The sequence below is a fragment of the Serpula lacrymans genome, assembly GCF_000218685.1.
Source record: "Serpula lacrymans var. lacrymans S7.9 unplaced genomic scaffold SERLAscaffold_1, whole genome shotgun sequence".
In the NCBI taxonomy this organism is placed as follows: domain Eukaryota; kingdom Fungi; phylum Basidiomycota; class Agaricomycetes; order Boletales; family Serpulaceae; genus Serpula; species Serpula lacrymans.
Window position 1 is genome coordinate 1,883,785 of NW_006763290.1, and position 15,009 is coordinate 1,898,793.

A 15,009-nucleotide genomic window follows, 5' to 3' on the forward strand; every position below is an offset into this window, starting at 1 on the left:
TTGTAAGTCGCTATTGATCGAGATATAGTTGTTTTCGACACTCACACTAATCTCCTCTGTGAGTGCAGTTTGGTCATCAGCACGGGAAAGTAGGTGCCCAGCGTTGTCATGAAAAGGGACATTACTATCATCTTCTACAGAGGATGAAGACTGAAGGTCTCCAGCGAAGTGGGAAGATATGTATTGGTCAAATTCAGACCATCTAAGAACGTGAAAGGAATGACTGGTATAACAGTCCCCTCCTCCAATGAGGTAGGACATGACTTGTTGATGTGACATCTCTTGACGAGCCATTATAGCATTTACACTTTTAGTGAACAAACTTTGACTCCTCACCGACTCAGGAGTGTCGTCACTTTGGGGAAATTTCTTCTCGTTCTGCTTAATCGCGTAATGCAATGCGTCCAGGCCAACGTGCACGGAGCGTGCTCTTAGTGATATAATTGCTTATATAGTAAAGTAAGGCTTTCGCCGCTTCACCCAAACCAACATATTTGATGTCCATATTACACTTAAGTAGGAAGATGACAATGTCATTAAAGTTGTTAATCTTTGGGTGCAATCTCCACAATAATATTCCTTGGGTCTCACTATCAAGTTCAGTGAGAGAACAAGTAGACCCGTTTATTCGCATCCTACAATGTTGGTCATTGCGAGGCTCTCCCGGTCGCAAGTGTTTCCAGCACGTGTCCGTATGCTCGTGCCAATTACATGTGAGCGCTAAATCAGTAACAAAGTCTTGAAAGCGTTGTGCAAAATGAACGTCGTCTTCACTCAATATCAGCCAATCTGCGAGTCTAGGATCTAGTTGGTCAGGTGCACGTGGAGGCCTCTGAAGTGGATGGTCAGGGCTGTCGATTACGACTTCTGTTGTACCAGGCAGCTCACATTGAATGATAGACATAGACTCCAACCAAGTGAAAATCTGGGTCTTGTAGTCCTCGTCTGCCAACATGCGATCACGCAAGCTTTGAGGGTTAGGATCGCCACGTATCCATATCAGCATGTGACAATGCAAAGTACCTCTCCCCTGAGCCTCAACCATCCCATAGTATGTGTCACAAACACCAAACAAGCCAGGTTGCTTGCTACCATACTTCAAAACGATGTTCATAAAACTGGTAATGATATGATCGAAATGGAGAGCGGCTGAACCGGGGTTCTTTGCGACAAATACAGACCTTTGCAGAGCACTCAAAATTTTCCACTCCTCGGGCAACACGTCACCAAAGAGGCCGACCAAAAAGTGATTGATAACTGAAGGATTAATAGTCAAAAATAAAGCCGGAGTACCTAACAGCTTCATCAACACACGGATCTCATTGCGCCGACACTGCTTGTAGCCACTGCTACCCTTCACATCCTTGGCTAAGAACTTTAAACAATTAAGAAGCTTAACAGCAGCTTTCTGTTGACGGTTGGAAGGTTTCGCGTAAGGGTCGGACTCCCAGATACAAATGAGATTGGTAAGTGCGGGTGCTTGTTCACTAATTTGCCTACCTATTGATATGCGTTCGGAAGCTTGAATATGAAAGGTGACATGTTTCATGACTTCACGTCGCTGCATTATGTTCCAACAAACATACGCAAAGTCAGGGTCACTTTGAAAGGGAGAGTCATCTTGCAATATCAAGTTGCAAAACTGGCGCTCAAAAGATATAGCTTGGTCAAGACGTCGATCGGGATGATGAAAACAGCCTATTCCCCAGGGGTCTAAGTGGGGAAAAAGGTAGGTCAACACGGCAGGATCGTGGTCAGCAAGTAGGTGGGAACCAGAACACATCTCAACAAATTGTTTACCGTCTAGACAGTGGGCAAGAGCAGTAGCTTTCATCAGCCGATAGCTAGCAGGTGAGTGATCTCCATTTGTGTAACCCACAGCTTCGCGAACAAAATCAGAATTGTCTTCTTCAGTGTTATGTTCAACGAGGTTCTCCTCACGATCAGTATGGTCAGCGCAACATGAAGCGGTCTCACCAACCCTTTCACTTGGAAGGAAATTAAGTTGGATGGCAGCGGGAACACCGTGAGATGAAGGTCCGTCATATAACGCGTCTAAATTTTCTTGACTGAAACCCACTCTGTACCACGGGTTATTTGCGACCAAAAATTGAATCATAATTTGAACATTATGTTTACTGCATAATATGGGGCTAATCTTGGCAACATTTGCTCTACTGACAACGGAATCCTTTCCTACAAAAACAGTACAAACAGCTTTCACAATGTCTTCGGAGGAAGGGGGCAAGACCTGTCGTAAGTGAACAGAGTCTTGAGGGATGATAGCAACATTGCCTCGGACGTAATGTTGGGATGCGGTAGGATCGCCATGAAAGGTTTTGTCTGAAAATAGATAGGAATGAACGGTTGCACGTGCGCGAGATACCAATGCTTTTACCAAACATACTGGCAGCAGAAAATGCATTACGTTCTGTAACAGGTATACATTGATGGCCATAATATTGAAAGTTTGCAAAAGCATCTTTTGGCTGCTTATTGTTATGAAGCAGGCTGTGCCGACAACTCCCACAAACGTGGATGTCACCAAGTAACCAAGGGGTGTGGAGCCCATTGACGTGTAAGATTGCCTCGTTGTATAACGCAAAGTCGTAGTTATTAGGTAACACACGACGGGGGAGGAAAAAGTTTGTCAAGAGGGAAGGTCAACGTCAGAGCCATGCACAACATGAATATGAGTGGGCGCAAACCTGCGAGCACAAACGGCACAAGTCTTCCTCGTAAGCGCATCGACAGCGTATTGAGTTTGCCACGCACAAATAATGTCATGTTTCTGTTGTTGTGTAGCGATCCAAGGAAAGTTAGCAGTATCAGCGACATTGTGTGTGTGTTGACGTGCATATGTTAATCTTTGCAGTTCCGATTCTCTGTCCAACGCACCAAGGTGCTCTCGCAAGGCTTCATGCATTGAGATGGCGGGCGGAGCGTTTTGGAGACGAGTACGAGGGTGAATCATGACTTGAAAGGTAAATATGAGCCATGGGGAACAGATCTGAGAACAAGCATGATCACGTAGTAAAGCGAGGAGCACAGATTTGGTAGCACGACAAATAGAAGTGATGTTATGGGTTGCCGCAATGGATCGCAATTGTGAACAAGTCAGATAAGTATAATTGTCTAGTGAGTCAGAGAAAGGACCTGTACAATCAGCATACGTCCAATGGGATAGCGGGATAGTGTAGGGAGTTCCTCTCCATCAAACACACAAGAAAACGCAAACCACTGGTTGAGACGTGCACTTGTGATTTCCCCCTCAACATCACCTTCAGTTTCAGACACCACCAGTGAGTGAATCATAAAGATCACGACCAGATCACGACCTAGAAAGACACGACCGTTGAACGATTGGGTGAAGGATAGTGAGATGGAGTGTAGTAGTCGACTACTTGGAGAGCGATTATCGATAGTGATAAGAGAAGGGTACAAAAATGAAAAAAGGACATATTGTAAACAAGGACAAACCGGAAGACGGTCCTATACAATTTGCGACGAGGAATGCTATCTATCAAACCTGGTCACTGAGGGACCAGGAATAGGGGGCCTTGTAGATATCAACTCCGCCCGCTGATGCCAACTCCGCCGGGTAATGTCACTTCTCACAGTTGGTTGACTGGAAATTCCCCGCTTCTTGCACTCATTCTGTCTACACCGAAGATGAATTCACTACCATTGGGAAAGATCACACTCTTCTCAGATCTTCACCCTAAGCTTTATCCCGCTTATTTTAATTATGGAACTGCAGGGTTCAGAATGCCGTATGAGTTTTACATATTCCCAATCAGATTTGTTCCTGACTATTGGTTTTGTACATTGAAGTGGGAAAGTGCTCGATTCTGTTCTGTTCAGGGTTGGTATTCTAGCTGGCCTTCGAAGCAAGAAAATGGATGGCAAAACTGTAGGCATTATGGTAACAGCATCTCATAACCCCGAAACGGTATGTATATAAAATTAAGAGTTGTTCATCTTATATCATCGGGATTCAGGATAACGGTGTGAAAATGGTCGATCCACGCGGAGAAATGCTTGATTCGTCCTGGGAGGTATACGCTACAACCCTGGCTAATTCATCCACTACCGAAATGTTTTTATCTACTCTCGAAGAGTTCGTCGAAGCTGAAAAAATAGACTTGTCGAAGCCTGCTAGAGTTGTCTACGCTCGGGACACGCGCCCTTCAGGCCCTGCCCTGGTGGCTGCTCTCGAGGATGGTTTTGCAGCTATCGGGGCCGAAGCAAGAAATGCTGGTATCACCACGACCCCTATTCTACATTATCTTGTCAAAGCTATAAATACGAAGGGCACCGAAGAATGTTTCGGCGACGACTCAGAACATGGATATTTTACCAAGCTCAGCGAGGCATTCAAGAAACTCCTGGTGAGCTATGTCGTAAATGGCGAACTTTTTTTTATTTACCTTTACACAATGATAGCTAGGAAAACCCACGCCTTCACCTTTAGTGATTGACTGCGCCAATGGTGTGGGTGCTCCGATTGCCGCAAAGCTCGCTCAATACCTTGCCGCCTCCATGCCAATGCTTTTGACCAATACAGCCATTGACAACCCGGGTGCATTAAATAACCTTTGTGGTGCAGATTACATCAAGACTACTCAGAAGATACCTCCTTCTTTGATGACTGTTCTTCAACCAGGACAGCGCGCATGCAGTCTTGATGGTGATGCGGATCGGTTGATGTATTACTATCTAGACAGTCGAGGCCAATACCACATGCTAGATGGAGACAAAATTGCAGCACTTGTTGCCAGTTTTATCGTTGAACTTGTCAAAGCTGCTGGTCTTGAAAATCGAATCAAAATTGGCGTTGTGCAGACGGCATATGCAAACGGCAGCTCAACCAAATACCTCTCCACTGTGAGTTGTCTAATGTATGATTTATGAGAAAGACTACTAATAAATTATTGGTAGCGCTTGCCTGTGAAGTGTGTCTCAACTGGTGTAAAACATCTCCATCACGCAGCTGAGCATTATGACGTGGGCATATATTTCGAGGCAAATGGTCACGGTACTGTCCTGTTCTCCCAACAAATCCAGAATATACTTTCTGGCTGTCAACCCTCGACCCTTGCGCAGTCAATAGCAATTAATCATTTGATTAATTTGGCCCAGTTGATTAATCAAACCGTTGGAGATGCACTTTCGGATATGTTACTCGTGGAGGTTGTCCTCGCCCATAGGTCATACGGCTGTGTTGAGTGGGACTCCCTATATACTGATCTACCCAATCGTCTTGTGAAGGTTCTGGTAGAAGATAGAAATATCTTCAAGACGGAGGACGCGGAACGGCGATTGGTCAGCCCACCTGGGCTACAAGAGAAAATCAATGATTTGTCGCATAAATATGACAGTGGACGGTCATTTGTAAGGCCGAGTGGCACAGAAGATGTAGTCCGCGTGTATGCAGAAGCAGCTACTAAGCAGCAAGCTGATGGTAAGGCATTAATTCATATGAAGTAACTTTCTCTCATTTCCACAGAACTAGCATTCCGTATAGCTGGAGTGGTATATGATGAAGCTGGAGGTGACGCCTCTCAAAGACCGATGGAATTCTTATGAGTACTCTTGTGAAGCTTACAGCGCTTTGCAAATGTGTTGACAGTACTACCGTTTTGAGAGATAATAATTAATTCCTATCGATTACAACCAAGTTCCATGATGTGCTTCTTGCACAACAGATACACCCTCGCGACTTTTGGACTGAGGGTCGAATCATTCCACCAATTTTTAAGGGTTGCAGACCTTTGTACTATCGCTGTGATACATGGCATTACTTTCCGCTCCAGGGACAAGAAACAATGGATGTTTTGTGATTTACAGAATCATGTTTGCCAGTCGCAGTGTTTACCTTGGTAATTTGTTTTTGAAGCTTTACAGAGAGATTGCACTCTGCATTCCCGGGCCATTCAAATTGAAGAACCTGCGGAAGCTGTTGATCCTGCCAACGAGCATGCAATATAACTTTTTTCCTTGCGAGAATCTAGACATCACCAGTGCCACACACATTATGCAGCTGACAATGACTATTTTCCACAGCTTGCTTCCGATGATTTGTGCAAGCTTATTATCAAAGAGTCACAAGGTCAGATGGGATATGAGCAAATATTTTCCTTGTGCAGTATGTTTGCACAGCATTGTTCAAGCCTCTCTTACACGCTTCGTCTATATGTTTGGAGTTGCTACAAAATCTTTGTCTGCCAACTGTGATACATCCAAGTACTTATGACTTTGATGTGTATCACCATGCCTTCCTGTAGTAAATCTGTGCTCAGCCAAATGATAATTAACTCAGTTTATTTCCATGTACGCAGGATTTTCTGCTTGCATGGGAAACTCCTTCCTAATTATACTTTCTTTCCAACTCCAACACTTCCTTGATTTCAGAGCCCTTGAAGGATCAATGAAGATATTATGCAACTGGGCTACCTGGAAGTTTGTTATTCATGTCATCATTCGTTGGTGAAACTTCAGAGGCATTGTTAGGATGCACAATTTTTGTACCTTTAACTTTCATCCTCCGTTTCAACCTTCTTTCTCTTTTGTGACATGCGGCACTTTCCTTTTATTTTCAAACTCCCTCTATCCTTACTTTCTCGTGCTGCGCTACTTTCTTCATGTTTAGATACAAGTCTCTCATGCGATGGAGCTGGTCACATGGGCTGTGCCCTATGACATCATCAGCCACTGCTTTATCAACTGTATAGTACAATATGTACAAATAAATACCCCAATAGACCCAGGAGACTCCTCAGCAGTCCTCCTGTTGTATACCCACAACTAACTTGGTCCTATCCTAAGGGGTTTAGCCACTCCTACCTTCTTCACTCTTGCCTGTCTAAGTTGTGCGCCAGAATATCAAAACATTGGTTGTAACATTAGGACTTGCTCTTTCTACTCTCTCACACTTTGTGCAAACTTGGACCACAGGGTTAAGTGGACATCTTTCAAACAGTAAGACTTGGGTGCCAGACTGGTATTTAGCATTTGCTAGCCAGTGGAAACCAAGTGTGTGTCCCAATCCTACAGGCGAGCTCCTGAGGACGGGGTACTAGAGAGAATCAAACCAAACATTACACAGCCCCCAGTGTCAAGGGGAGTACTATAGCTCAACGGTGGTGTGGAACTATTGTTGATTAGATTTACATACAAAACTCCTTTTTTGCATTCCTCTGACCAGGCTGGGCACTTACTTGCCTTTGCCAGTCTGGAGAAGGGTTGACAGCTTAACAAGTGGACCACCCCCTGACAACCATTTGGACCAGGGTTTACTACATTTACCTTTTATATAAAATTTCAATTACTATAGTGTGGGTAGTCAGAGATTGAGATCCAATATCCAGCAGGGAAGGGGTAGATCTGCAGATAGCAAGCGGGGACCCCCTGTTACATTTTTTTTACTTTACATCACTAAATCAAACAAGTCGCCATGTCAGTGCAAGTACAAACAGTGGATGTTAATACTGTCCCTTACCAAATGTGGGAGAAGATTACAAATCTCACCGCACAACTAGAAGAAATCCAGGCAAACCAAAGTGCTGGAACCATTGAACAAAAAATTAAACAAGAAAGTTGAAATTGTTGCTGATCCCAGTGCTTTTGAGGGAGATCAGGCTAAATTTTCCAAATGGTGGATCAAGCTCCAAATCTGGATCAAGGCAAATTGAGATGTCTTTTCAGATGATTTTGAATAGCAATAGCTGTGCTGTCAAGGCTCAAAAGACCTGTGGCAGGTTAATATGCCCAAGTTAGACTCCAAGGGTGCTATACTGCTGGTCACTGGCCTACTTGGGAGGAACTCAAGATTGAAATTGAAAGATATTTCAAACCCCAAGCTGAGCATGACTGGGTGTGTCAGCAAATCTGTTCCTTCAAACAAGGAAACATGATGACAGATGCCTGTTCCTGGTCCTCTCCATCCAAGGAAGTTTTGGAAATGAACATGCAGTGGATCTGCTGGAACACAATGTGGCCCCTCACATTGCAGAACAGCTCTATCTGCAGGATATGAGAAGCGAGAACCTCTGGCAAGCAGCAGAAGAGGTCTGCAAAATTGGTAGGGCCATGGAGCTCTACAAAATGCAATTTGGTGGCGGGACCACCACCACAAACAACTTTTCCCAGAGGCACCCTGGGTCATCAAACCAAAACAACAATCACTCTCACGGGTTCAAGCTGTTTGGGCTGCAGCCAGGACCGGGTGCTCCTATGGATATTAGTGTGGTCCAGGGCAGACAGATGCACAGATTCAAGGGCAACTACTACAACTGTGGCTGGTCGTTTGTATGACAAAGTCCGGGCCTTCTTTTATGACCAACAGGTTGCTGAAATGAAGGCCCAGGGAAAAGAACTCAGAGCTTAGATCACTTGGGTGCCTTCACTCTTAAAAACAATGAAGCAAACCACAACAAGGTGGCCCCTGCTCCAGGGTGTTGCACGAGCAATAAAGGAAAGGGGGTGGCTCCCCATTTTGTAAATAAAATTTTTAACTTATTATCTGAAGTATGTACTTGTATTCAGAAATGTGACTGTAATACTTGTGATATTACTGCTGCACCAGCATCTCCCCAGGAGCATGGCCCCGGCAAGATAACTACTAGGGTGCTTGATTCTGGTAAAAAAAAGAATATAAAAAAATTGAAAGTAAAAAACATGTTTTTTTTTAGTTCTTCTTCTTCTTTGGAGTCACTTTCCACCAAAATCCCAAGGTGTGTGTTAATGTGCACATATTTATTCCAAAAAGGGATTCATTTAGATGTTGGTGTGGAAGACCTTGCCCAGGCATAGTACACCCAACCAGTGCACTGCTTGATTCAGATGCCAACAGTGTTTTCATAGACCAGGTCTGGGCGGAGCAAAATGGACTCCCCCTTGTAAAATTAGATATGTCTATTCCCGTCTATAACATTGATGGTACACTAAACATGGGTGGCTGCATAATGCACAAATGTTCTTTTATTGTCAAGTACCAAGGACACAGAGAACGAGTCACCGCCAAGGCTACCCAACTAGGGAAAATTAATTTAATTTTAGGCTGGACCTGCTATTTAAACACAAATTTGAGATTGACTGGCAGACAGGGGTTGTCACATTGTCACATTGCCCTCAGGAGTGTAATGACTTGGGTAAGCTAAGTCACATCCGTCAAACTGGGACTGAAGAAAAGATAAACGCTTGTCACGTTTATGCCAAACTCAGATCTTTAGATAAGGTTGACAATGACAATGACGAGGTAAAGCCTGAGGAAGAGATTAAAAAGATGGTGCCTCCAGAGTACCATAACTTCTGGAAAGTCATTTCAAAACATAAATCAGAGTGTTTCCCAGAGGCTAAGCCTTGGGACCATGCTATAGATTTGAAGGACACCCTCAAGCCGAGAAAGGACCATATGATTCCCATCTCTGCTCCAGAAAGAGATGAGGGTTCTAGTTTCATAGACAAGCAGCTATGAAAGGGTTACATCAGACCTTCCAAGAGCCCTAAGACATCCCCGGTGTTTTACATCCATTAAAAGGATGGTAATGAGTACACAGTTAAAAATAAATATCCACTGCCTTTAATCAGTCAGCTAGTAGACAATTTGGCTGACACCAAGACCTTAACAAAGACAGATTTCAGATGGGGGTACAACAATGTACTCATCAAAGAAGAAGATGCTTGGAAGGCTCACGTGCCACTGAGGATCCTTTGAACCCCTTGTCATGTTCTTTGGGTTGACCAATTCACCAGCGACCTTCCAGAGCATGATAAATGAAAATTTTGTGGATATGGAAAAGTGTGTTATCATTTACATTGACCATTTTCTTAACATTTACAAAGTTGGACGATGAGGCTGAGCATGACAGGATTGTGCAAGAAGTCCTTTGACACTTACAGGAACAGGACCTATTTGTCAAACTCAAAAAATTTAATTTTAAAGTGAAGGAAATAGACTTGGCCATCAGGAAAAACCCTTTTGCTATATAGTGCTATATAGCCACCATCTATATATATAAATGCATTCATAGAAACTATAGTACTATCAGTGCAATCATAGCTCTTATAGCTCTTATAGCACAGTAGTAGGCAAAAATTTAACCAAGGGGAGAAGTATCTACAATTCCCTCAAACTCTGGATTAATCTGATAAACTTGTTCAATAATAGAAAGAGGCCAGAAGTGTTTGGAGTCAAGTATATTATTATAGGCAAGGTACTATAAGTGCTTTTATAGCCTATAGCAGCCTATATAGCTCCTATAGCTGCAAAGGTCATAGTTATAATATAGTTCAAGGTGCTTAAAAGGGCTAATAAATCATCCAGTATTAATTAATTATATAGCTTGTATTAGTGAAATAGTAGTTTGTATCCCTGATACTCACAAAATAAGAATAACGATTTATCCAAATATAAGTAGTGACAATGAGTAAAAAAATAATCTAAGTCCATGAAAGGTCAATATATAACACCTGTATGATACATTTTATAAGCTTTCATGGTGTAGTGGATAAATGTGATGTGTAGCTATAGGTTGCTTAGTCACCAAAAAGCTGACTAGCAGATTGAGAGTTCAAATCCTGTCTGTGTTAATTTTTTTCAATCAGCCACACAACAATTTCCAACATCTATAAGAGCATTTATAGAGCTATATGAGGCTCTATAGATGGCAGAGGTTCTATAACAGGTTTGACCACTATAACAGCTTTATGAGTACTTATAGTGCTATAGAGCTCTATATAGCTACCCCCATCTTTCCTGATGAACTTCCTTAGTATGATAATAGGCCAGACCTGAATCAGGATGGACCCTGAGAAAGTTCAAGCTACATTGAATTGGCCAGAACCTACTTGCGTCAAAGGAGTTAGGGCCTTCCTTGGCTTAGGCAACTTCTACCAAAAATCTGTCAAAAACTTCACAAAGATAATGAGACTGTTGAATGATCTCACAAAAAAGGACATTGTTAGGCATTAGGGCACCAAAGAACAAGAAGCTTTTGATAGACTTAAACAGGCATTTATAACAGTGCCCATATTAGCATTTCCAGGATTAGACAAAGAGTTCTGGCTAGGAGCCAACTCTTCTGATTTTGTTACTGGGGCTGTTCTGTTAATTAGTTGCCCTGACGATCATTGGATGCTTTGTGCCTATATATTGCATAGTTTGTTGCCTACAGAGTGCAATTATCAAATCTACAACAAAGAGATGCTGGCCATCATTAGAGCTCTAGAGCACTGGCAGCACTACTTAGAAGGTGCTAGGCACCAATTTGAAATCTTCACTGATGATAAAAATCTGGAGTATTTTATAGCAGCTCGGGACTTGAACCAAAGACAGGCCTACTGCATGGTATACTTGTCAAGGTTTAATTACAAATCAATTCATAAACCAGGAACTTTTATGGGAAAAGCGGATGCTTTGTCTGGAAGAGAAGATTATGCCAATGACATCAAGAGTGTTACCCTGATAGATCAATCCAGGGTTGCCAATATTCAAATTGGGCAGGATTCCAATCTTCCAGAAATCTTCAAGAAAAACATCTCATCAGAAGAAAAAGCACACCTTGATGGCAATAAATATTATTTATGGAAAGACGGGATCTTTCATTTTAAAAAAAAATCCATGTGCCTGAGCATACAAGGATCAAGGCAATAGATAAACACCCAGTAGCTGGGCACCCTGCGTGGCAATGGACAATGGAGTTGATCTCAGGCACTACATGTGGCCTGGCATGGTCAAAGACGTACAGGAGTATGTAAAATCCTGTCTGAGATGTGCCATGGCAAAGAACTCTCATCAACCGCCAGCCGGTAAACTTGTGCCAAATCCAATACCAGCTGGTCCCTGGCAGGATATATTGGTTGATTTCACAATGGATCTGCCCAAGTCAAACAGGTACAATTCAATAATAGTGGTTGTAGATCACTTCTCCAAATAAGTAGTCTTCATTCTCACCAATAAAACTATTACAGCCGCTGGTACAGCAGATTTATTTAAAGATTTTGTACGGTCTATTCATGGGTTGCCAGACATGGCTATCTCAAATAGGGGACTTCATTTCACTAGCAAATTTACAAAAGAACTATGCCAAATGCTGGGCATCAAACCTAAGTTATCAACGGTGTTCCTCCACAAACAGATGGACAAATAGAGAGACTCAACCAGGAGTTGAAACAGACTCAAACCAGTCGACAGATGTGTGTATATGCTACATCCTAGTGTTTAGTGATTATATAATCTGATTGTATAATTATCCAAAAATTTACCAAAACTTGAGTTGAGCATAACACACATAGCCGACTGGCACAATTTATAGTGGCGCCAGATTTGGCCCTATTTGCCCCTCCGCTCCTTCCACTCAAATCAAGCAGGTCGTGACCAACGTCCGGGGAACATCAATCGGAGTTGTAAAAGCTACAAATCAGAGAAAATAATGTAGTTCAAGTTGTGCGTTCATGTGATCACCCGAATATTCACCTCATGGTAGAAGAAATACAATACCCTGCAAAGACGCTTTATGACTTAGAGTGGGTACTTGCAATTGATGGTGAAAAGCCATCTCAGAAGTTTATGGTTTTTAGTGATTCCCGCAAGGAAACAGAGAGAATAGTGACTTACCTGCAAAGCCGGTACCCTGCTCATCAACAAAACAAAATTGTTTGGTTTCATTCAGGAATGAGTGCACAGTTCCGGCAAAAAACTATGGATAGGCTGCAAAAAGGAGAGATTTGGGGCATCTGTTGTACAGACACAGCTGGAATGGCAAGTTTTAGCTACTAAGCATAATCAATAAAGTGACTGACATTTAAAGGACAGGGCCTTGACATCCGGGATGTGGGCTTGGTTATTCAGTGGAAATATACAAAGTCACTTTGTACGCTCTTCCAGCGGATAGGACAGGCTGCACAACATCCCTCTGTTGAAGCAACTGGAATATATCTCATTGAAGCTAAACACTTTGACTTATATCGGGCCAGTGCTGAAAAAATGAAAGAAAAACGCTCTAGAAAGAGAAAGAGAAAAAGTGACAAAAATGGACCTGCAGAAAAGAAAAGAAGGGGGCAGGTTTCAACAAAAAAAATAGCTGTGTCGGACAACATCAGGTCTTTTGCGGCCTGCACTGATCTTATCTGAGCCCGCAATAGTTTTCTTCACAATCCCTCGCAATATCTCCATCACTAGGTCCCAGGTTGGCTGACTCCTCGCAAACATCTCCAATGTTGTCCACGCCCGATTGCGGCTATGTGCTTCTATGCGCCAACAGTCAAGTTTTGAGGCCCACAAGCCATGGTGTATAACTGTTAGTTTTGGTGATTCTGCACCTTTGTGCTACCTATATATTTTCATTCCTTTCTCTATCTATTCTTCTATCATTCACTATTGATTGTGTTCTCTATTATTTCGCCTTTGTGGCTGCTTTGTTTACCTTTGTTTACAAAACTTCGGACAGTACTGCAAAGTCCAATGCTTCCTATTCTCTATTTACTCACATTGGACTCTAGGTACTGTATACCTGTCATACTCTCTAATAATATAGTTACTCACATTGGACTCTAGTCCCTGATTGCTCTCAGCAAGTGGCTAGACACTTCCTTCAAGCTTTGTTCTTAATAGGTTATGAGCCCTGGTGCTTTATTGTGCTATTGTATGAGCTTAGTCATTCTTACATGTTTGGCTATGTTTATACACTTACCATATATGGATATGTCAGATCAGGAGGGAGTGTTAGAATATACTCTGACATACCAATACTCCATAGGATAATACCTCTGATTTGTAAGCCAGCCCAGTATGCAGCAGCTATCCTGTGTAAGATGTCCGTGGTTGCATGTCATGTTTAAGATCCTACATTGTATAACCTTGGCCATATAGCTCAATTGGTAGAGCAGCTGGCATGTATCCAGAAGGTTCCAGGTTCAATCCCTGGTCTGGTCATTATCCAATTTTATCAGGTTATGAGCCCTGTGCTCTAGCCATCTTCCTGCCCTCATATCTCACCATCCAAGCATCCTACTGCTTATCCATCGTAACCATTGTCTTCTGGGACTCTTATTATCTCATCCATCACCTCAGATTACTCTGATCTCATCTTGATCTCCAACAACAACTCCTTGTTGCAAGTTACCCCCATTTCGGACACTTTTTTGGTCTTATCTGCACCATATCTCGCCCAATCCTTGTCTGATTGTCCTGTAACTTCTACCATCGTCTTCTATGGCCTAAATAACCCTAGGAGACCTGTCAGAGCGGTTGAATTTGAGCTGGATCTTTCTGTGAGCCTTCATCATCATTTGATCACCTTTTGGCCCCCTATTCCATATCTCCACATCCTGTGCTCGGATCTTGGCCCTATTTGAGCCATCTACTACCCTATACTATTGCACTTTACACCCTCAATTTGGGGGCAATCCATCCACTCCATCATCCTCTGTGAAGTTCGCATTTTTGGCACTTTCACCCCTATTGGACCCCTATTGCATATCTCCACATCCTGTGCTTCACTTCTTGTGATATTTGGGCCATCTATTACTCTATAAAAATGTTCCCTATACCTCTGATTTGGTGGCAATCCATCCATCTTATCTGTCTCTGCATCAATTTCGGGAGCTTAAGTCACTTTGTTGACTCATATACAAGCCCTATTAACCAACACTGTCTCGAGGCGATTTCTCTGTTAATATCAGTGTGGAATTGAAAGGGGAACACAGGCGTAACCCTGTAGCAGCACTAGGAAGCCTTAGCACCCTCCTGGATCGCTTTTGGACGCTTTTTGGACCCTATTTGGACCTATCCTTGCGCTTTCTGACCCTCTCCATATCCTCTCTCTACCGCCTCACCATCTTATCTGCTCACCTCCTACTGTTACCCATTGTCTTTGCCACTGTTTCATCGCCTATAGCCGTCTCCTACATCATTTATCTTTGCTCTATCGTCTTATACAACACCCATCATGTCTGACTCTGATCCCAAGTTCCATCCCTTGTCTGGCACTAACTACCCCCAGTGGA

At 42.9% G+C, this 15,009-nt stretch overlaps 5 protein-coding genes across 5 annotated transcripts; 3 read left to right on the forward strand and 2 right to left on the reverse strand.

The window, feature by feature from the left end:
• Nucleotides 1-438: 438 nt before the first annotated feature.
• SERLADRAFT_375658 (uncharacterized protein) lies at nucleotides 439-909 on the reverse strand (the record flags this gene model as incomplete). Its single annotated transcript, XM_007312259.1, has 2 exons — nucleotides 439-459; nucleotides 518-909. A coding segment is annotated over one exon (179 nt), but the record flags the coding sequence as incomplete, so codon positions are not given.
• A 501-nt stretch (nucleotides 910-1,410) lies between these two features.
• On the forward strand, nucleotides 1,411-1,770 carry SERLADRAFT_375659 (uncharacterized protein; the record flags this gene model as incomplete). The annotated part of the gene is made up of 2 exons (XM_007312260.1): nucleotides 1,411-1,693; nucleotides 1,737-1,770. A coding segment is annotated over one exon (153 nt), but the record flags the coding sequence as incomplete, so codon positions are not given.
• A 143-nt stretch (nucleotides 1,771-1,913) lies between these two features.
• SERLADRAFT_454761 (uncharacterized protein) lies at nucleotides 1,914-3,534 on the reverse strand (the record flags this gene model as incomplete). The annotated part of the gene is made up of 3 exons (XM_007312261.1): nucleotides 1,914-2,343; nucleotides 2,399-2,791; nucleotides 2,858-3,534. Coding segments are annotated over 2 exons (435 nt in total), but the record flags the coding sequence as incomplete, so codon positions are not given.
• An 82-nt stretch (nucleotides 3,535-3,616) lies between these two features.
• Nucleotides 3,617-5,683, forward strand: SERLADRAFT_454765 (uncharacterized protein; the record flags this gene model as incomplete). The annotated part of the gene is made up of 6 exons (XM_007312262.1): nucleotides 3,617-3,773; nucleotides 3,835-3,952; nucleotides 4,002-4,391; nucleotides 4,447-4,887; nucleotides 4,942-5,464; nucleotides 5,510-5,683. The coding sequence occupies 6 exons, from the start codon at nucleotides 3,673-3,675 to the stop codon at nucleotides 5,587-5,589; spliced, it is 1,653 nt and encodes a 550-aa protein (XP_007312324.1).
• Nucleotides 5,684-8,822: 3,139 nt separating this feature from the next.
• On the forward strand, nucleotides 8,823-9,161 carry SERLADRAFT_345173 (uncharacterized protein; the record flags this gene model as incomplete). Its single annotated transcript, XM_007312263.1, has 1 exon — nucleotides 8,823-9,161. A coding segment is annotated over one exon (339 nt), but the record flags the coding sequence as incomplete, so codon positions are not given.
• Nucleotides 9,162-15,009: the final 5,848 nt, after the last annotated feature.